Source organism: Lichenostomus cassidix, chromosome 2 (assembly GCF_008360975.1).
Source record: "Lichenostomus cassidix isolate B80296 chromosome 2, HeHo_3.0, whole genome shotgun sequence".
Classification (NCBI taxonomy): domain Eukaryota; kingdom Metazoa; phylum Chordata; class Aves; order Passeriformes; family Meliphagidae; genus Lichenostomus; species Lichenostomus cassidix.
This window is the reverse complement of record NC_139482.1, coordinates 128580913-128602486: the sequence shown is the minus strand read 5'-3', so window position 1 is coordinate 128602486 and position 21574 is coordinate 128580913. Positions and strand designations below refer to the sequence as shown.

Genomic DNA, 21574 nt, shown 5'->3' with positions numbered 1-21574 from the left:
GGACTGCCCATATTTACACTTGCCTTTCCATCATTTATAATTTTAATATTGTGCCAGCGGCGATCTGCAACATTAACTTTTTGTGACAGCTGCAGGAAAAGCTCACCAGAGCTGTGGCTCACGGTCAGCGATGGAACACCACCAGAGAGTTCTGCAAAGGAAAGACTCTTATTGGATATGCAGTAACCATGTTGCCACGCAAATGAAGTTGAAACGACTGCTGCAGTTAGATTTTAGTTGAAGAAGGTCTTTAGACAGCTTAAAAAAAATCCAACTTCTAACAGCGGCACAAGGATATGAACTAGGCATACTAGCAAACTATTGTCCACTCTCCTTTTCTCCAAAAGTAACTTTCTGAGCCTTTAAAAAAAACCCACCGAAACCAGTGAATTAAGTAGAATGTCACTTTTACATAAACACCAATGTATACTTGATAAGGTGCTAACCTAAAGCAAGGAAATTTTCCTGTTCTCCAGGCTGCCCTTGTGCCACTGGTCCATAGTACAAGAGAAGGCCATCAACAACTTCGGTGATAAACTCTAAGGAGATGCGGCTCTCAAAGCAAGGCTGAAGAGGAGGGAACCAGGCATAACCATGGCCTCTGAAGCTGTGTTTTGTCTGCTGGCAGTCTGGTCCATCAAAATTTGCAGCACATTTGCATCTATTAAATGTAAAAAAAAAGCAAATTTCACCATCCAAACAGAAGATGCAAAGGACTGTTCTGACTACAGGACTCTCCACTTTAAACACAGGACCCAATGTTCCCTAGACCATAGTACAGGTAAAGCACTAGCAAAACTTCTGTTAAAAAATGTTTTGACTTGTTTGTACAAACACAATTTAAATTTAATCTAAACTATAATATGTCCATGAGACTATGCTGAACCTAAAATATATGAACCTGACAATAAAGGTTCTTTTCCAAGACCTGTGTGTGACGTATAACAAAACTTAGATCTGCCACTGTGAGAACACAAGCAATGATGGTTCCTGAAGCTTTGACTCATCCTCCTTACGAACTGCACTAGATGCATTTTGTTTGCACACCAGACAAAGTTTTACCAACCTGTAGCCCAAATCAGTATCCACACATGTGCCACCATTGAGACAAGGGTTTGTCTGGTATGAGGAGCAGGAAAGATGAGGATTCTCCCGAGCGGCACAGCCACACACAGCATGGGTCAGGACTGTCACAGACACCAGTGAAACACTTCCAGCTGTGGTTATGGTTGGTACATGGTTCTGCTCATGCTTACTGATGCATCCGCTGCTGTGAGTGCAGTCTGCAGTCACACATTCATCAATGCCAATCTGGGTGATATTTATGTCCAGAATGCTTTCCAGCTGTGAAGAACAATTAGTTGCATTAATCTGCCTTTTCCACAAAGTTCATGACAGCAATGAAAAGCCCAAGTTTTATTTTGTTTCAAAACTGGTTGCTGTGCCAATTTCTTCTAATGTCTACCTCACCCTATTCAGCCAAGGGCAGCTCAGTCTGACATCTGTTAAGGCCAAAGCCTTGGTGTTAGTCAATTACAGCATGAATAAGCATTTCGATATTCATTAGAGATTGGGTTGATAAACTGTAATCACTAATGGTTCTGATGCATTATTTACACAGTATCTGAACTATATTTTTAATTTGAACTTTTGGCTTAAAAATACTAGGAATGTGGACAGGCATTTGATAGTGAAGAAATACATTTTCTGGCAAGAATGAGTTGGTTCTGCATCATCATGTTTCTAACAAAGCAAATAATTTAACTTTTTTTTTTTTTTTTTTTTTTTTTGCAAGAGGGGCAAGAACTTTACTAATTTTAAACACCTTAAGTTTAGAGACTTGAAATGTTTGACTGGTTTGTGAGTTTCAATTAGTGAATGTAAAATTGAAACATTTAGGCACCATGTAGAAAGGCAACGGCTAAACACATCCTTTATGCAGTTTTACAGTCTTTTCAATAGGAAGAACTTGTTGATAGTCCTAAAAATGTATTGTGTTTAAGTGACTTAATATGCATTTAGAGGCTGGCTTTTAAAGCATTCAAATTTGAAACTTTTAATATAAATGCAAAAGGATTGTTTGATTTTACTGATTAAAACTATTAATTTTTCTCACACGTTACTCCCTCAATCATTCTAATTGTTCACATTCACTAGGCAATGGGCATTACCTGAATAGACACAATGAGAAGATGCTGTGGTTTCATACACAGGACAGATACATACCCATGCTCTGGAAGCTGCTACATTGCCATTAAGTTTTTCTGCTTTATAGTAAGGTGGACCATAAACTGCAAACCAAACATCAATCCCCCGGGTTGGACTTGGGCTATTTAGTACACTGAAAATGTGAACATTTTCCAGTTGAACTGAGATCATTTCTGAAAGCAGCTTCTTCATCTGGTAGTATTTACTTTGTTTTTCAGGAGATTGGGATATGAACTCCTCTGGTGTGATACCTGTAATAGAAGTTGAAAACTTGACAAACATGTTTCTTGCAACTGTTGTAGCAATAGAAGAGAGGAGCATCACAGAATAAATATAATAAATAAGGTTGCAAAAAATGGACTCAACTGCAAACTCAGGAGTATTTTCATTTTTAGGCTCTGAAATATTCTGTGCTTCTGCTAAGCATGGGTGTTCTGAAACTTTCCTTTTATTAATTTCTAAATTTTTAGAATTATTTTTTAAAATCAGAAACATGTTTAAGAAGATTTTACTTTTCCACAAAGGTTGAAAGAATTTGGTGAATTTCAGGTAGACACTTGCTTGAATAAAGTTTTTCCTCTGAAATGTAAGTTGCTGGGGTTTTTAAAAGTTGGTGTAGAAATCAGACAAGCTTTTCCTTGCTGTCTTTTTTCCTCCACAGGTGTTCTTTCACATGCAGCATCAGATGACCATGCAAAGGTGCATTTTCAAACCCTTACCTAGAAAACTATTCATTCTCATCCTGTGTCTAAGAGCATTCTAAGCAGAATTCTAAGCATCACAGCAGTAACATTAAAGATGTAGATCATATTTGAGCACATTGCTTACCTTTTATTCGTACAGAACCAGCATTATGGAGGGCATCATCTTTGATTTCCTTCACTATAACCTTTACAGTAGAGACAACATCCGGCCAGACTCCATCAATGACTCTAACTCTTATGTTGTATGTTCCCGGTGGGGTTCCTTCCTTAATAGTCAGCAAACCTGAGTTATCATTAAGGATAAAGTACCTGTAATAAGAGTTAAGCCAAGGAACAAGCTATGAGAAGTTCAAAAGCTAAGTACAAATCATCATCACAGATGGTTTTTCTGAACCATTTTCTATTTACCAAAGAAAACAGATATGTTCCCTCATGAAGGGACAGAGCAGAACAGAACTTTCTTACATTGTCTCCCGTTGGCTCCTAATGACTCTTCATGAGTATATAATGAAGGTTTCTTCCTGCTGCTATGCTGTATTAACTGTGCAGGAAGATTAAGGCTGCAACAGCCATAACTTTGGAAACAGTGCAAACTCCTAGTGTAGATACATTAGCTGAGAGTGACACTTCTGTCCAAACCTCTGAGTGACACATGTAGGTCTCAGCCCCAGTCACAATCCAGACAGTCCCAAGTCTGTACATCCAGTATAAATAAGGTCTTAAAACCAGTGGTGATATGGGAACACCAGGTTCTTGGATGAAGGAATCTGGAAGTTAGTAGGTATTTTTTCTGTGGTGGCTCACTGATAAAGATTTTGGGTATGACTGTGAACAGGAATTCAGAATTCTGGCCCATGAGGCAATGGGAAGCAGACTGGTTTGGCATGCAGTGTTATTTACTGCAGCCTCACACTCAGGAGTTTTGGCAATTGACACACAGAAGTGTCTAACCAGTTAAATGCTTTTGCACTCTTGTTTTCAAAAAAACAGTCAGTATAAACACTTGCTATGATTATGCGTGTGGTCAATTTTCCCATAATATTTACACAGCTCCCATTTTTCTCTCCAGATACCTTGATGTTTTCCCTTCAAACTGGTAGATTTTGCGATCCCAGTCATCAGCATCAGGGGCACTGACATGGCCCAGTACAGTTGTGGGGAGAATACCTAGAACAACACAGCATACAAGTGGCACAGTCAAGACCTCTCACATGTACACAAACCTGTACTAGTCGAAGCACATGTGTCAAAGCCTAACACCTCTACAAAAATAATTGTGGTAGTTCTCAAGAGATGTGCACCAGTTTGCAAATGCCACATGGTGCCCTGCCCATCAGATGTTTGCTGTACAGGCTACACAGATTTAATTCCACAGATGGCTGCAATGAAAAGCAATGGGAAGGAAAAAATAAAAGCCACCTCTGAGAATTTTCGCTGTTTTATCTGCATTATCCAACTAACTTACAAAGTGGTTTAGACGGGGATTGGTGTTTGGCAGGATAAACAACCAAAATGCAGACTGGGTTAGAAAGGGGGGGGAAAAAAGCAATTACATCAATATAGAAATTACAGCAAGATTGAGAAGATGTCCAAAATACAATAACCAGACTTATTTTGAGGAAATGGCGAGACTTTGGGGTGAGATGGAAAGCAGCATGTATTCTGCTGGTTTTGCATCCTCTCAGCAAAACTCACAAATTAGTATTTTCTGGATTTACAAAACTTACTTCTGAAGGAAAGGCCCATTGGTATCTGAATTCATAAATCTACTGAGTAAAGAATCAAGGATACAAAAAGAGGATAAATGTGGGACTTCATCTTGTGACAAGGAACAGCACAATACCTGACAACTGAGGAAATGAATGCAAGGAGAGAAAACTGTGCCTCTCTGGCAACCATGGTGACATTCACTGGATATATTGCAGGAGACAGTATACAGAATGCCCTGGTGTTTGATTCCCAGAGTATATGAATGCAACATACAATGTTACAGTAGCCTTCTGATTGTCTCTCCTTTATATTTTAATTAATCAAAAATCTGAGGTCTTGAATAGTCCCTCCCAGAAATTAACCAATGTACCAATGATTTTAAAGAAACAACTAAAACAGAATTCAGGATTCATGAAAATGTTTGGTATTTAAGCTACAGGCAGGGTTTATCAGCAAATAGAAACAGACTTTGCTTCAACTTAACAATAAGCTGAACCAGAGTAATCACACAACAGGCAGAACGTTTCAGTACAAATAAATGTGAGCACCACCTACTCAGAAGTAATTTCTAGTGTGCCCACAACAATCTATTTAATGTACTATCAAACTACAGGACACACAGCAGAGTAGAAGAGGAAGGAATGCCCTGAACCAACAGGAATGCAAGCATCCCAAAATGTTTTTACCTGTGTGGTTTATTTTGCTGTTGGCCTTATTATGTGGGGACATCAAATCAGAAGAAAATTGCTGCCTAATTGCCAAAGCAAGAAGGGAAAGATGGCTGCTCTCACACTGCCTGCAGCCAGCGTTCACAGAAAATTCCCCATAACAGCATTTGTCAGCTGAAGACTTAGATAAATGTTTCGGCAGTTTATACATGAGTTTAGCTTAAATGTATTCACTAAAACTCAATTCATTCTGGAGAATGAAAAAAGTTTAAGGAGGAGAAAGAAGGTTCTCATCATTCAGACTCATGACTTCTCACCAACATTATGAACTTTGGTAATTTTTTTCCCCCTAAAATGTTAATGCTACTGAAAAACTGTATCTGAAACCAAGAGATCATTACTCAAGTTTGATAGAAAGGTGCAAAGAAAAGCAGCTCTTTCTTCAAGGCTGGCTCACTTTCTTCTACAAATCAAGTGTCCCAGAGTCCTGTGCCCCATATACCTACTGCTCTCTGATGGGGTTTAAGCAAACTTCAGTAGCACCTCTACTAACAGCTTATGTGAAACAGGACAGAGACCTCCTGTGGAACTCACAGCTGCCTCTTTTGACCTCATGTCACACTTGGAAGCAAACGCCAGGGAGTGATTTACCATCATAGCTGTAAATGAGACATTCCATGTAGCCAGCAGAATGTGGGTGGTCATTTTGGTCCCCGATGTTCACGGTCAGTGTGTTGGTGGAGCTCATGGGTGGGATCCCGCTGTCTGTGATCAGGATGGGCAGGTAAAACACCTTGTGCACCTCCCTGTCAAAGGTACGCAGTGCAGTGAGCATGGCACTTCCGTTGTGCAAGTCCTGCAAGCTGAAGCTGGCCAAGTTATCAGAATCACTGAGCAGGTGAAAGGAGAAAGGGGCTCCGTTCACAGCGCTGTCTCGGTCCTTGGCATACAGCAGAGTGGAGGTCTCGTTCATTTGCACAACCTGTGGAGAAGCTGTGTTTTCCCAGACCACTGGGTTATAATGCGCCTCAAACTCTGGCCCATTGTCATTTACATCCTGCAAAGTCACTAACACAGTGGCACTGCCAGTCAGAGGGGGCTGCCCCATATCAGTGGCAATGACAATGAGCTGGTACTGTGTCACTCTCTCATGATCCAGCAATCCTGCAACCATCAACCACCCATCACTAGCCAGAGAGAACTGGCCATCTGGGTCAGACTTATTTAGCAGGTGGAAAGAAAACCTTCCATTCAGGCCAGAATCCAAGTCAACAGCAGAAACCTGAATAATTTTAGTGCCAACTGGTACATCTTCCCCCAGTGCAGCCACTTCATAGAACTGGGGGTAGAAGACAGGAGCATGATCATTCGAATCCTCCACATAGATCACACAGTGAGCAATGCTGAAGAAATCCATGTCCTCTGCTTTCACAGTCAAATTGAATACCCTCTCATGAGGCTTCTCAAAGTCAATCCGTTTGCGCAGCCGGATAAACCCACAGTTGTTGACTTCATCCGTCTCTATGGAGAACTTGCGGTCATTGTCCCCATCAAGGATGCTGAACGTCACCATGGCATTTTCTCCCTCATCTCTGTCCACAGCAGACACCACCACCACCTCAGTGTTAATACTTGCATTCTCAGAGACAAATGCTGTGTAAATCCTCTGCAGGAAGACTGGAGCATGATCATTCACGTCAGTCACCAAAATAGTGGCAGTGCCTGTCCCAGTGAGCCCCCCTCCATCTCTGGCCTCAACCACCACTAGGTACTTGTCTTCCTTCTCCCGGTCCAGGGATCCAAGCACTGTAGAGATGGTGCCACTAGCTGAATCAATTGAGAACAAGTTCAAATTAATTTCATTTTTGACGTTCTGAATGATACTGTATGTTAGCACAGCATTTATACCAGCCTTTGGGTCATCGAGATCCACTGCTGCCATTTCCATGATAGGAGTGTCAGCTGGAGAGTCCTCGGGGATGTGGCCCGTGAAACAGCCATCCAACACACAGAGGAAAAGGGGTGCATTGTCATTCACATCCCTCACTTCTATGATCACATCTGCAAAGCCAGTCAGTCCCTCTCCGCCCTCATCCGTGGCGAGAACGAGAAAGCGCCACGTTGATCGCTTCTCACGGTCCAACCTTTTATTTGCGCTGATCTCACCAGTGTTCTCATTGATGCTGAACTCGCTGCTGGCCCCCTGGCCGTGCAGGGAATAGTTAATGGCATTTTGATCTGCCGCTTGGTCAGGATCTGTTGCAGAAACCTGGAACAAGACACAGCAGGCAAACGTTTATGCTAAAGAGAAGGGGAAATCACTGTTCTCTTTTTGATGGCAGCTGGTACGGTGCAGCCTAAATGAACAGCAGGCATTTTAACAGCAAGCATCTATTGGTTTCCATCATTCAAGTACTCTTTCAACAAACATCATGCACAGCAGAGAAACAAAACATTTCGACATTTTGACAGACTAATACATTCTACTTCCCAGTATATTTTGTAAAGAGGAAAAAACTGTAGGAAGAATCAAGTGAAAATAATAAAGGTTCTGCTGAGCAAATATTTCTTGTGAAATTGAAATTCTTTGGAGCTGGAATACAAAGGCAACCAGAGGCTGATTCTCTCTGAGTGAACAGAATGCTGTGAAAACAGGCCATACATCCAAGCTGATGGTCAGCACAGGCCAGAGAGAACTCCCAGCTCTTCATTTGCATCCAGGGATTGTTTGGGAGATTGCTAGTTGGGCCTACCAGGGACTGCTCTAACTACAAAGCAATGAAGATGATTTATCTAGAGTCAAAGAACAATCCCTGGTAATATTTATTTGGTAGTATAAATTTAACCACTACCTGCATGAGGTACACATGCCAACCATTCTGTATCTACACAGCTACTCAAAAAATGCCAAAGCTTCTTTATAAAGGAAAGTCATCACATTTTTCAATATTTAGAATCACATAATTTTAGAATCAGTTTGGAAAAGATCCTTAAGATCATAAAATTCAACCATTATTTATGTTGGTCAAGAGAGCAAGTCCACCAAGCAAAATCACCAGGCTTGTTCTATTCTATTCTTCACAGAAAGTTGCTAGCTAAGTCCTAATACCAGGCCTCATCCACCCTAAATAAACTATCATCTTTTTGGATTTTTGTGAATTCATGGGACTGATCTGAACAAAAAGACAGGTTTTGCCCTGCTTTGTGGAAACTGCTTTACCTTTAGCACAAGTACAGGCAGATCTGTGAGCTCCTCCAAGACACTGCCCTGGTATTCACTCTGAGTGAAGACTGGAGCTTCATCATTCTTATTGACAATATTGATGATGATAAGAGTGTGGTTTTCCCATTTTCCATCAGAAGCTACAAGCCGGAGCTCATAATGTTGTTCTTGTTCATAATCCAGAGGCTGAGCAATGAAGACAGTTCCAATCTCAGGTTCCACATCAAAAACCCCTTTCACATTTCCTGATGTGATCTGATACCTTAGCTTGGCATTTGCACCTATAAGAGAAAGAAACAATTGCTGCCTGTTCACTCTCTGAATGTTTAATCCAGCTATGCACAATGGACATGTATCCAAGAGAAACCTTATTTGCCCAGACTGTTACAGTGTGTGTATGTGAAAGAACAGAAACATGCACAGAATGATCTGGGTATGTAATTTGAAGGGTTTGTGTATGGTAGACGGGAGAATAAGTCTGCATTTATACTTGCAAGTATAATTTACAGACACAGACAAGCACATGTTGACTGATAACGGAGGAATCGTGTGCCTCTAAATTATTGTGCATTCATTTGTCAATAATAAAAAAGTAATATAATATGAAAATACTAGAAGTTATTTTTACTCTATGTTTCCCAAGCCTCTCATTTCAAATGCCAATGATCCTTAACTTTTTTTAAACCACTGGGTGGTGCTAAAATACAACAGAACTCCCTTATTTTTAGCAAGAATTCAGAACATTCCACCTATACAACAGTAGTTTGCTGCAAAACTTTCAGGAACAACAACAAATAGTTTAGTGCTTCCTTTTTACTTATTTGGAAAGGTAAAAAATACACGGCATTGCATTTCAGCATACAGTCATTTCCCAAATTAAATAGGTAAACTTCTAGGAGCAAAAGGAACATTCAGCTTTTTAAGTTATGAGTCAGCTGTGGATGGGAAGATTAGAGCTAGATGGATGGCTAGAAAGTGAAAAGGCTGTGCTCAACATTGTTGCTTGGAAGAACTTGGCTTTGCAGCAGGAGTTTGAGCATCACTTGCCAGTAACTTTTGTCACATTCTTGCAAGTGCAGCAGCTGGGTTCAAATGGCCTCTTTACACCTCCCTCATGGGCACTACGAGGCACAGGCATTGCAGCACTGCCACTGAAAGGAATGGCCAGCTCTCAACTGCTCCCAGCAACATGTCCCTCTGGTTCTCATTTCGGCTCTGTCACCAGCTTGCCTTCTTTTATTCAAGAGGTTTGTTTCCCTTGAGCAAGTTGAGCTGGACCCACTCACAAAAGTGACAAAAAAAGCAAAGACAGGGACTGACAGTGGTACATGCTGTTGGACTGGCTTAGCCCATCTGGTCTCACCACACCCTAGGAGCAGCCTCTCACCATCAGAGCTGGTGTCAGTATGAGCCCAGAGGGAAAGTCTGAGTTTCCCTTTCTTCTTGACTTCATTTATGGCCATGCCATCCCATATTTTCCACTCTTTGTCACTCTTTGTCTTTCACAAGCATATTCAACCCACTAACTCACCAAAAAGCATGTTTCGTTTTCTTACTATAGTGGTAAATTAAACTGAATCCTAAGGAGATCTACAAAGCACAGCAGTCAGCAGAAAGCAAGCATGTGCTCAGGGAAGAGTGAGTGTGAAGTTACAGCAGTGTTGTGATTTCAGGTGATTTTATTCTGCCCCAAGGAGATTGCCAGCTAGCTTAACCACTGCACTGCAAACCTGAGCACCTAATTAAAGAAAATTCTCACATGCACAAAACTTCTCTCTTCATTTTTATAAATGCTTGAAATGTGTTAATTGTCTCCTGAGTGCAGAGTTTTGTTTGTCCGTGAAGGAAGTAGCCCTACACTCAACACACATTAACACTTGAAGGACTTAAAAAGACATGCAGAGTCCACTTACCCTCGTCTTCATCATCTGCTGTTGCTGTCACAACAGGACTTCCAACATCCCTGTCCTCATCTATGCTGACCTCATACACTGACCGAGGAAATGCTGGAGCATTGTCATTCACATCGCTGACAAAAATCCTTACATAGGCTGTGTCTAAGGAGGAGAAGCAAGAGGAACATGTAGACCAGAAATGGCAGAGGTGGAATACCTTGTATTATTCCAAACAGCTCACATACCCACCAAGCCTATAACAGTTCAAAAGCCCAATATAGAATTCCTTCTTCATTTTACCTGTGTTGGGCTGCCCTTGAACACCAGGTCTAGCAGATTCTGATGAGTCCTGAGACTGAACTTCAATCAAGTAAGAGGCTCTTTTCTCTCTGTCAAAAGATGCCTGGGTGGAAATAATTCCTGTCTCAGGTTCAATGGTGAAGAACTGGTAATCCTCATTAACATCTTTTAATATTAAGTAGCGAACCTAAAAAGGAAATAGTTAAAAGAGGTTATATTTTCAATTTTCATTTGTATGTCCAAGTGCTATGTCCTCCCCCTTCCCAGTTCTGTCTGCAAAGTAGCAACACTCTGAGGAAAGACAGATCATCTGAACATGATTTTTCTAAATCTTTTGTCCATTTTGATATAAAAAGTGCAGAATTCTCAAACAGAAGAACATCTGTACCAGTGATATCAAGGCCCATCAAGCCCAATAGCTAGTTTCCAACAGTTGCAGTAGGAGCAGTTAAGAAAGGTCATGAATAACAGAAGGACAGAGAATGTATAGGGTGGCATCTTCCCTGGTGTCTCCTCAGCTTCTAGCAATACACTGTGCTTCTGATCTCAAAGGAAAAAAAAAAAAAGCTAATAAATGAAAACCTCCACTAATGAAAGCTATTCACATTTTTCCCATTAAAAAAGATTGTTCTCCTAAAAAAAAAAGTTTCCATCCCCACCCCCAAGTCATGCCCAGAGCACCACCAGGCAGTTCTACTGCACAAGTTGCTCTTCAGAAGCTGCAAAATGACAGCCAGAACAGCAGATCTCCACCAGCCAGAGTTTCTTCACAGAAGAACTAGTAGGATTTTCAGAAATGGCTCAGGAAAATGCACAAAAATGAGCAATTTCCTTCAGAAGTCTGCTTTTTCCTAGAATTGGGCCATAATTACTATGATGGTATTTAATTGACAATGTTTAAATGGCTGTGAATAACTGACAATAACCACTGGTGCTCAATTAAAAAAATGAGCTGAAGAGGCAAGAGTTTGGAACCATGTTCTGCAGCCACACCCACTTTTCTTGTAACGGGAGCAAGCCTGAGAATCACGCAGCAGTGCTTTGTCATGGTTGCTGGATCAGGATGAGCTGCCCTGATGCAGCATCCTGAGATCATGAACAACATCTTCTCTGCCTGCATCCCATGTTTTGCACATCAGGCATAGGATAGACAAATGCTTGGCAAGTGCTGTAAGAAGTGCTGGTGGCTCATTATCCTGCCATCTGCCAACTGCACATTCTCACTAATCACAATACTAAAATTTGAGGAATTTTATTGGGAGGAAAAGAATTGGATGTATGGTCAAACCTCTCCATGTAGGCCAGAATCCAAGTCCATAGCTAACACCTGAACCACCGATGTGCCAACATCAGCTCCTTCTGGCACAGACACTTCATAGTTAGTAGACATGAAGAATGGAACATTATCATTGACATCTGCAAAAGGCAGGGATGAGGGTCATGTTAAGAAAATATTTGAAGACTTTATTGTGTTTTTCTTTCTTCCCCCCACAGTTGCATTTGGCTTGGAGAAAGAACTTACACTGTTCATAGTAATAAGCAATCCTGCTTTGGGTCTTCCCATTCTCATGGTAGAAGTAAGGAGGCATTTTATAGACATTGGGCAGTTTCTGGGAGAGAGTGGCCTAATCTCAGCTGAGATACTGGCTAATGATACGACCAGAGATATACTAAGTCCATGACTGCCAGGACCAGGAGGGCTTTCATCCACAGCTAAGTTACTGAAAAAAGATATTTTTGTGTGAGCAGAATGAAATTTCTGACAAATTCTAGTACCAATAAGTGCACTATAGGAAAAACCTTCTGTGACAGGGTCCATAATCTACAGTGAGGCTCAGACACTGCTCTACAGCCTGAAGGGGTTTTGCATTGGTGGATTGTGGAAGACAAGAAAATGCCTTGATGAAGTGAAGCAGGAAAGTTGGGTTCCCATTAAAATTACTACTCCATTCTCATTTCCATGATGGTGGGCAAGACCAATGTTTTTGCTAGAGACTTCACTTGTTCCTATTTTCATCTGAATGTCTGCCTAACAAATTTAACTCCACTAATGCTGCAAAAATCAGGGATTAATATCAGATTTATAGTTTTATGTGGATCTACAGGAACAGAGCATTATGAAAAGATTCAACTATAAGGAGAGTTGCATCAAATTTTTGAAAATTGCATCTATCGTAAGGACCTTTGCAATTTCATTTCTATAGTTTTAATCTCAGCATGAAATGGAAAATTCTGAATATTAAAAAAAAAAAACCTAAACAGATACCCAACACAAACCCAGTCTATGTGGGCTATTTCTCTTTCTATAGCACAGACTATTTCCAGTAATACTCATCTCCTTTCAATATCTTGGGAAAAATTACTAGATTTCTCCTCCTTTTGAAAGACAATTTTTATAATTACCTATATAGAACCAGGCACTAGTGTTGCCTAAATTTCAGACAGCCCATTTTTGCACTATCACATTTCCACATTTGACAGTTGTACTTAGGAATTGTCTCAGACAGACCTTTTTAATGACTGCACAACTTTTTACAGCATAGAAATGTACAAAGCATTCCGAGGTGGCTTGGCATTTCATGGATGTTACCTTAATTCATGGCATGACACTAAAAATAACAAGAATATTGTTCTGAACAGCAGCAAAGCTTACCTGTTACATTCACACAAACAGTGGCAAAGGAAGCTAAAGGAGTCTTTGCTACATTTTGTGCCCGGACTGTCAGGGTGAAAAACTTAGTTGTCTCAAAGTCAAGTGGTTCAGCGACTAGAAGAGAAGCAGATCCATCAGCTCTGTTTGGCTTCAGATAGAAACGAACTGGCATGTTAGTCTCTGGAACTTGACCCTCCTCCAGATTATATGTAACCCTGGGATCACCAAGAGGGGATGTGGCTTTGATGGTCTGAAGAAGAAAAGAGCCACCACATATATTCATGAAGCATGGGGTTGCAACTATTACATGTTGAGTTTGAGGGCAAAAACATACATACATGTATGTTCTCCTAGAACACACATGCCTGTATGACTTGGGTAACAGACAAAATAGAAACAGTTCACAGAGCTGAGTTGTATTTTACAATATCTAGGTTTGATGCAGGTCTTTAACCAACAGGAAATTTACCTGCCTGTAAATGTGCCAAGCCAGAACTGCAGCACAGTTAAAGGAAAATCCCTCCTCTTTCCTCCTTCCAAAGCAAAAGCCATCCGTATGGAAACCATTTCTCCACTGAGTTGTGCATTTCACCCAGAAAGTTAAAGAAAAAACCCAGTCTAAATTGTGTACAAGTGCTTGAATATTACACAGAGGAGGATGAAGGCATGAATTATCTGGCAATTTATGTACGGCACTGTCCTTAAAGAGTAAGTCTGTATGGGTTTAAAAGGAATTGGTTTGAGTTAGAAGAGCCCAAAGCAAACTATAGTCACTCCATGCTCTAGTGCTAAACTGAGAAAAGCTGTAAGAAAGATACAAGCAGGTAGCACAGCCCACTGAGGATGGAGGAGTGAGGAGCTAGCTCTTGGTGGGAGCACTCAAAGGATTTCCCACTCTGGCAGTGCAGAGGTCTTGCTCCTGTGAAAGCACACCTTGACAGCCACTTGTGTAAGAAGTCACTGGGAAAACTGCTGCCAGCTGAAATGCCAGCCTATTCTGCAACAGGTACTCCTGACAAACTCTAAGGGGTACACAGCAGTGAAAGCTCATAAGGGAACACTGCTGCAGAGCTGGCATCAGCGTACTTTTGACATAGAGACACAGCACAACAGAGGAAAAAGTGGAAATGAAGAGGGAGGGAAGTAATCACACTGTTAACATACCACAATCTTGGTGTCACGAATGGTGTTTTCAGGGATGGTTACCCAGTATGTGCTCTGCTCCCACTGGGGTGGCTGGCTCAGTGCACTGGTGACAGTCACCGTCAGCTCCACAGTGCTGCTCCTGTTCCCACCGTCTGTCGCTACAATATAGCGGCTAATGCGCATTGTCTACCAAACAAAGATAGAGGATACCTGAAAACCATTTTGTGGAAACCAAGAGATTGCAACAAACCCTGTGCAATGGATTTGAGGGGTTGGAGGTTGCTCTTTTCCAAGCAGAGTCTCACATTACCTGAGGCAGCGGGCAATTCACATACACCCAGCCTGTGCTGGGGTTGATCTGGAAGTACTCCAGTTGATGTTCTAACATTGAGTATGTGACAGCAGCATTCACTCCCTGGTCATTGTCGTGAGCTGCAACTCGGAGAAAACTCATCCCCACTGGAGTGTCTTCACTTAGGAAGTCTTTGAAAAAACAAAGGTATTGTCAGCAGGTCTGCTCTGGTTTATCAGGCTGTATGTGTAAAGAAACACCCCTGTAAAACATCCCAGTTCCCTTCATGGGAGATTAAATGTTTCTGTAATGAGGCAGGTTATGAAGTATTGCCACCAACAGCATCTACATTCCTCTTTTAGCTTCCCCTTCCCTCTCCCCTGCCATGCTGGGCTGTTCAGTGAGCTGCTGGTGATGCAGATTTACTCACACTGTTGCTGCCAGCACTTGTGCCTCTCCACGGTGGTGCTGGCAAATCCCACAGCTGCTCGCATGCCTGCTGCTTCAGATCACAGCCCAGCCTGCTGGGCTTAGCTGATGGTAAAAGCAGGTTGGCATCAAAGGGAATTCTGTGTGAATTTAATTAATCTTGATTATGAGTGCTGCCAGCAGCTCTGCCAGTGGGAGGCACCAGGTTATTGCAAAGCATTAAAGACTCAGGTCGCAGTGAAGATGCCTCCAACACTCCAGGGTTATGGAGAAGCTGCCCAGGGCGAGGGTAGTGATCATTTTATGTATGTTCCTTTCCTTAGATTTCACTCCCTGTTCCCAGCAGCCCACCTGTGACGGAGGTTGTGTCTTTCTGCCCATAGTTCTAGAACAGACCAATCCTCCTTTGAACCTGTCGGACAATTGTCATCTGAAAATCTGGTGGCAGAGTCACACAGTGAAGAGCCCCCTGCACAGAAGAGTAATTAATTTTGTCTTCCTAAAGCCTGATTTCTGGAAGGGACACCAACCAAATTATGGGAAATCATGAACAGTCATTTCCTGCTCCCCTCCACTCTGCAAGGCACAATTTTATATGAAGCTATCACATCCCTGCCAGCTGTCTTTCTTCCACATTCATCTTTACATTGCACTGATTTTTGGTCCTGCTCTTCCCTCTATCCTCATCTATCCAGTCTCAATTCCTCCTCCAAGTATCTATGTGTGCTTGCCTGATTGTGGTGTTGAGCTGTTTCCTTGCACTAAGACTCCATCAGCTCAGTGTATTAAAATGGCCCTGACAGTGGGAAGGCTGTTGCAGTTGTTTTTTGACAACCCAGTCAGACTATTAATTCATGTCTTGTTCAGAAACTATTTCATATATTTGATCTCCCTTGTATGTGTCTCTTTCAGCATTATTCAGGTGGTGTAATCAGAACAGCACACTATTATGGAGTGGTCATGTTTTCTGTTTTGGCCTTCTCCCTTAATGCCTACAGTCTGCAGCAGTGAAGCAGTACAACTCTAAACCACAACCATTTGCTCCATGAACAATAATTTGATATTTAATTGGCTTCACTCATCCCTATGTCATTTAATTGTCCTGGAATTCTTGTCTTTGGTATGTCAGTTACAAACAAAGCTAATCTCTGAAGAGATTTACCAGCACTAAGATAGATTAATGAAAATTGAATTAATTGCTAAGAAACACTGTAAAATACCCCTTGTTTGTGTTTATGCTTTGTGTCTGTCTGTGTATTTATGCTCTCTTTAACAATCAAATTCCGTTAAATTGCATTGTAAGAAAAAATACAAAATTACTTGAAAGGGCTGTACTCTCTCATTTCATGTACTTTGCTTGCTGTTGACAAAACTCTAACATGTACTGTTCCATCCCTGTTACAGAGAGTTAAGCATTTCTTAAATGTCTGTTTTGCAGGCAGATGATAAAATGCATGGCTAAATCAGGGATTTGACCAACATCCTAGTGCAGAGAATAAAGAACCAGCAGTCTCCAGGATGAATAGAAACCTATGACTAATGGCATTTGATCTTGTTAGGAAAGAAGCTATTTTTAATTCTGTGACGTACAAGCATTGATTACTTATGTAGAGATGCTGGGAAAGTGCTAGGCCTAAAGTGACCTCGTTATCTGCAGTTTTGCCACCTCAAAAGGCTGCCTTTGCGTCAGAACATTTGCTGGTACCCTGTCTTCATGAAAAAGGAAAAAAATCTGCCCGTTCCTCAGAAGTGCCGAAGCCACCATAATTATCAAATGCAACCTCTCAGCTTCACAACTTTTGAAAAAGAAAAATCCTGGGCAGTTTCACCTGAATGACATGTGTGATGGTAGAATAAAAAGGTTCATCTTTGCACAAACATTACCTCAGGGACTTGTCTGCTCTGCTCAAAAATATTTCTCTCCAGAGAGAATATTCCTATTCAATTTCTCAGTGCTGCTTTGGCCAGATTTGCAGAAGACACTGGTAGGAATGTAGAAATGGCTATTCCAAATCTACACATTTTAACCAATTTGGCACTCAGAGTTAGTCACTAAGAGATACTTTAAAAGGTGCAACACAATTTTCTTTCTGTCCTTGTGCATAATTCTGAAGCATGGATGTATATTTAGCTTATTTCCCAGGAGGTTACTTCTTATCTTAAAGTCCTAAAATATAAACATCCCACCTGTTTTTGAATTCTTCTAAAATGCTGGCCTCTATGATGGTAAAGATAATTTACTTATAAGCCATCTTCATTTTAATAAGATATTGGTCCCTGCTTTGCCCTCCATGACATTTCCACACAAATAGCAAAAAAACTCCAAAATGAAGTTGTAGGCAGATGCATCAACAACATGTTTTTTTCCATTTTCAGGCAATTATGCAAGGAAGGACCTGTTCCAGTCCAACAACTAGAGATTATGCTCATGACTTGTGGATGACAATAAATGTATAGAGTCCAAGTGTAATGCAATGCAAGATTCTACTGGAGAAGCATCAAGTAAAATTAAACGAAAGACTGATGTAACGCACCATGTGGGGATGAAAAAGGGAATGTCACCAGGGCAAATGTGAAAAGCTAGCTCAGCAGGACAGATACAGCAGGCATTGGCTCCCAGCCAAAGGTAGCCTAGAAACCAAGGATTTTGTGCTGTTTGACAAGACATAAATGCCAATTCAGTCTATTCAAATAGAGGTGCTGTGCAACAGAGCCACAGATGACAATTGTACTTCTAAGTCAGGGTTGATGAATTCCCAGCTAGGATGTCATGTTTTGTTTTGGGACATCAAATAAAAATTCAGTGTGAAGAAAAGCTGGGCAGAGGAAAGCAACAAAGAGAAGGGATCAGATGTGCCTCCTTTGAAGGAGTGAAAGATGTCAATGTTTTTAAGAGAACTGCAATGTCTAAAGAGGACTCATTAATTCTGTCCATTCGCACTGATGATGGGTTAAACAGTACCTGAATTAGGTGTGCAACAAAGGAATATTGGTCACCTAAAAAACTGACCACTGTAATAAAGAATAATCTTCTAACCAGGTTCATGTGGCAGTACTGGGACAAATAGCTAAGTAACACTCACACTGATAGCGACTGTTCTCGAACTTGGGATCGTTGTCGTTGAGGTCAGCGATGAGCACGGTGACCTGGCACACGCCGATCAGCGGCTCCTGCGCTTGGTCAGTCGCCGTCACAGACAGAGTGTACTCCCTCTGCTTCTCCCGGTCAAAACTCTGTGTGGTGGTGATGACTCCTGGAAACACAGACACTGCGTGTCACAGCCTCAGGACTGAATTTGCAGAGAGGGATTTGCACGTGTCCTGTGCAAAAGGAAGCTCTGACCGCATGCAACACAACTATCAAGCCTGATCCTCACTGGCCCTGCAACGCATGCCTTGGACTAGACCAACTCTCCTCTCCTCCTCTCCTCTCCTCTCCTCTCCTCTCCTCTCCTCTCCTCTCCTCTCCTCTCCTCTCCTCTCCTCTCCTCTCCTCTCCTCTCCTCTCCTCTCCTCTCCCTCTCACATGTCACATGCTGCTTTTCTCCTGCTGCCCTGATAAGAAGCTCAGTCTGACTACCCTGTTATCTGATGGCTCATGGGGCACAGAAGGACTCTCTACTTCTCAGTGAAGGACCTCTCTCGGTTTACTCCAGTGGTAGTCCACGTAACTGAATCAGCTCATTATTACTTTGAGGAAGAGTCACACCACAGAAGACATAAGTGATGTGACCAAAGTAATCTCTACTACAGGAGCTGGAGGCTGCCTCATTGAGCAGATTAAAATTGGGTAAAATCGTATAGTGGATAAATCAAACAAACTTCTCCAGATCTTCAGGTTTTCCTCCCTATTAATCAAGTCTCCCTGCCTCAGCTATTTTCTTTTGGTTAGCAGATTTCAAACTGGCCTTCTTGAGGCCCCTTCTGAACCTATTTCTCTACTATGCTCAGAGTTCTTCAGCTCTGTTGTGGGCCCTTCCAGTCTCCTGAGCAGTCCTGGATACAGCAATATCCCATTTTCCTGTTTTGACTACAGAAACATCAACAACTATATAACATCTTCATTTGAAATAAATCATATATAAAGATATCATTGTCCAGTTCTGGTATGAGGGTTTTGCTTGCCATGCATTGGATCTCCTCTTTGTGCATGAGATGGGAAATAAACTTTGGCTACATTGTAGGGAAGAACTTTACATGTTAAAATTGTTTCTGCTACCCTTGATCCAATAGGAAGGTAAGTGATACAGAACACATTTTGATCTCCTTATTGAACTGGGTTTTGTTTCCCAACTTAATTTGTATTTGGGGCCCCCAACATAAGAAGAATGTGGATCTGTTGGAGTGAATCCAGGGCAGGGACATGATGATGATCAGAGGGTTGGAACACCTCTCCTACAAAGATCAACTGAGTTGGGATTTTTCATCCTGGAGAAGAGAAGGTTCCAGAGAGACCTTGCAGCACCTTCCAGTACCTAAAGGTGTCCTACACAAGAGCTGGAGGGGCTCTGTGGGCATGTAGTGATGATAGGACGAGGGGTAATAGCTTTAAACTGAGGGAAAACTGGTTTAGATTAGGAAAAGATTCGTTACTGTTAGGGTGGGGGGACACTGCTCAACACGGGTTGTCCAGAGAAGATGTGGATGCCCCATCCCTGTAGGGGTTCAATGCCAGGTTTGATGGGGCACTGAGCAACCTGTTCCAGTGAAAGGTGTCCCTGCCCACAGCAGGAGGGCTGGAACTGGATGATCTTTCAGGTCTCTTCCAATCCAAACCATTCTATGCTTCTATAATTTGAATCACTGCAACCTGAATTTAATCTAATCTATGTGTATGGCTATCTACACACCCTGAGCATTTTCCAGTGTTTATTCTATAAACTGTCACAGCTAACCCTGCAGTTACAATGTTAAAGTGTGAGCCCACCTGGACACGCTAACACAGCAGCATTTTAATTTCAATACAATGTCATTTTCATTTTTTCTCAGTAACCTGAAGCTACTGACCTGTGTCTGGGTCAATGCTGAAGCCTAGCGAAGCTCCGTCTCGGTGCATGAGCCCATACTTCACCTCTCCATTGATGCCCAGGTCTGCATCATAGGCTTCTACCTGTAGCACATGCGTGCCTGGAGGCTGATTCTCCAGAACCCAGGTGCTGTCACTGTAGTAAGCGCACTAAAAACACACCCAAACATCCGACCCTAAATATTACACAGAGTCACATGAATTTGATGCACAGTGTCAATATTTTTTCCAGCAGGTCTGAGAAAAACTCGGAAGAAAATCACTACTGTTACTTATGCACACAAAGTAATCAATCTCTAAGGGAGAGGAAGGGAAAAAGGAGAATGAAGACTTCTTCATGTGTGAAGAAAGCTGACTGCTGTTCCCTTACAAGTTCATTCTGCTCTGCACACACAAACCCTTCAGCCCACCAGCAATCACCAGTAGCTAAGGAGTCTATAACCCCAGTTAGAGCTTAGATGGGGAAAGAATATCTGTAGAAAGACATCTTACCTCTCTAAAGACAGGCTTGTTGTTATTAATGTCGTTAACTCCTACAATAACCTCAGTAAAGCTGCTGAGAGGAGTGGGTCCCCCTGAGGCATTGTCATCTATCGCAGTGACATTTAGGGTGTACTGTGGCCCTTTCAGGCTGGGCGGTGGGTTTCTGCGGAGTTTAATGATACCTGAATTTGGAAGCATAAAGTGTCATTTTAATTTATTGTGTAAACACACAAAATCAATTGAGCCTCACATTTATCTGTCATTGTTTTGCTGGCTCAGTTTATATTTTGGTTCCAAAGCATAGGAACCTGTCACCTTAATCTACACAGCCCTGGACCAGGGCCCCAAGTTTTGCTTGGTAGTTGAAGAACAACCATCATATCAAAGAACAAATCCTCACTGATACAAAGCATCCCCATTTGCAGGTTATATAAATATGGTATTTTGTTATGGTTCTTGACATACAGGTGGACCAGAGTCAGTAAAGATAAGACAGTAAACAACTGTGTTCTGAAACCTCTTTCCTTACCTTTCTGGCTATCCAGTTCAAAGTTGCCCTCCTCATTGCCTCCTGTAATCAAATAAAGTATCCCATCTCCATCAGGGTCCTCTGCCCTAACAGTAGCCACCAAGGTGCTGGGACCAGCATCTTCCGAAAGGAAAGTCCTGTAACTGATGAACAAAAGGGAGCAATGGCAGCATACACTATATCAGGCAAGATTATGAATTCATTGTGAATGGGGTTTTTTTTAAGCTTTGGGCATGCAAAAACCATGGGATCTTTATTTGGTTAAGATATGACTTTGGTCTTCTTCATTCAGTGTGGGGTACTTATTT

General features: G+C 41.8%; 1 protein-coding gene across 1 annotated transcript in view; it reads right to left on the bottom strand.

Annotated features, from left to right (window-relative positions):
- Positions 1–21574, bottom strand: part of LOC146442246 (neural-cadherin-like) — a 51634-nt gene that overhangs the window by 10595 nt on the left and 19465 nt on the right. The window contains exons 7-24 of the mRNA XM_085053240.1: positions 21267–21409; positions 20747–20919; positions 20236–20404; positions 18312–18482; positions 14818–14990; positions 14526–14693; positions 13362–13611; positions 11997–12124; positions 10709–10895; positions 10427–10570; positions 8511–8794; positions 5942–7559; positions 3986–4079; positions 3037–3221; positions 2227–2459; positions 1067–1344; positions 447–661; positions 20–151 (exon numbers count right to left, since the gene is read on the bottom strand). Coding sequence (XP_084909366.1) covers positions 20–151; positions 447–661; positions 1067–1344; positions 2227–2459; positions 3037–3221; positions 3986–4079; positions 5942–7559; positions 8511–8794; positions 10427–10570; positions 10709–10895; positions 11997–12124; positions 13362–13611; positions 14526–14693; positions 14818–14990; positions 18312–18482; positions 20236–20404; positions 20747–20919; positions 21267–21409 — 4745 coding nt within the window. The remainder of the gene's footprint in view (positions 1–19; positions 152–446; positions 662–1066; positions 1345–2226; positions 2460–3036; positions 3222–3985; positions 4080–5941; positions 7560–8510; positions 8795–10426; positions 10571–10708; positions 10896–11996; positions 12125–13361; positions 13612–14525; positions 14694–14817; positions 14991–18311; positions 18483–20235; positions 20405–20746; positions 20920–21266; positions 21410–21574) is intronic.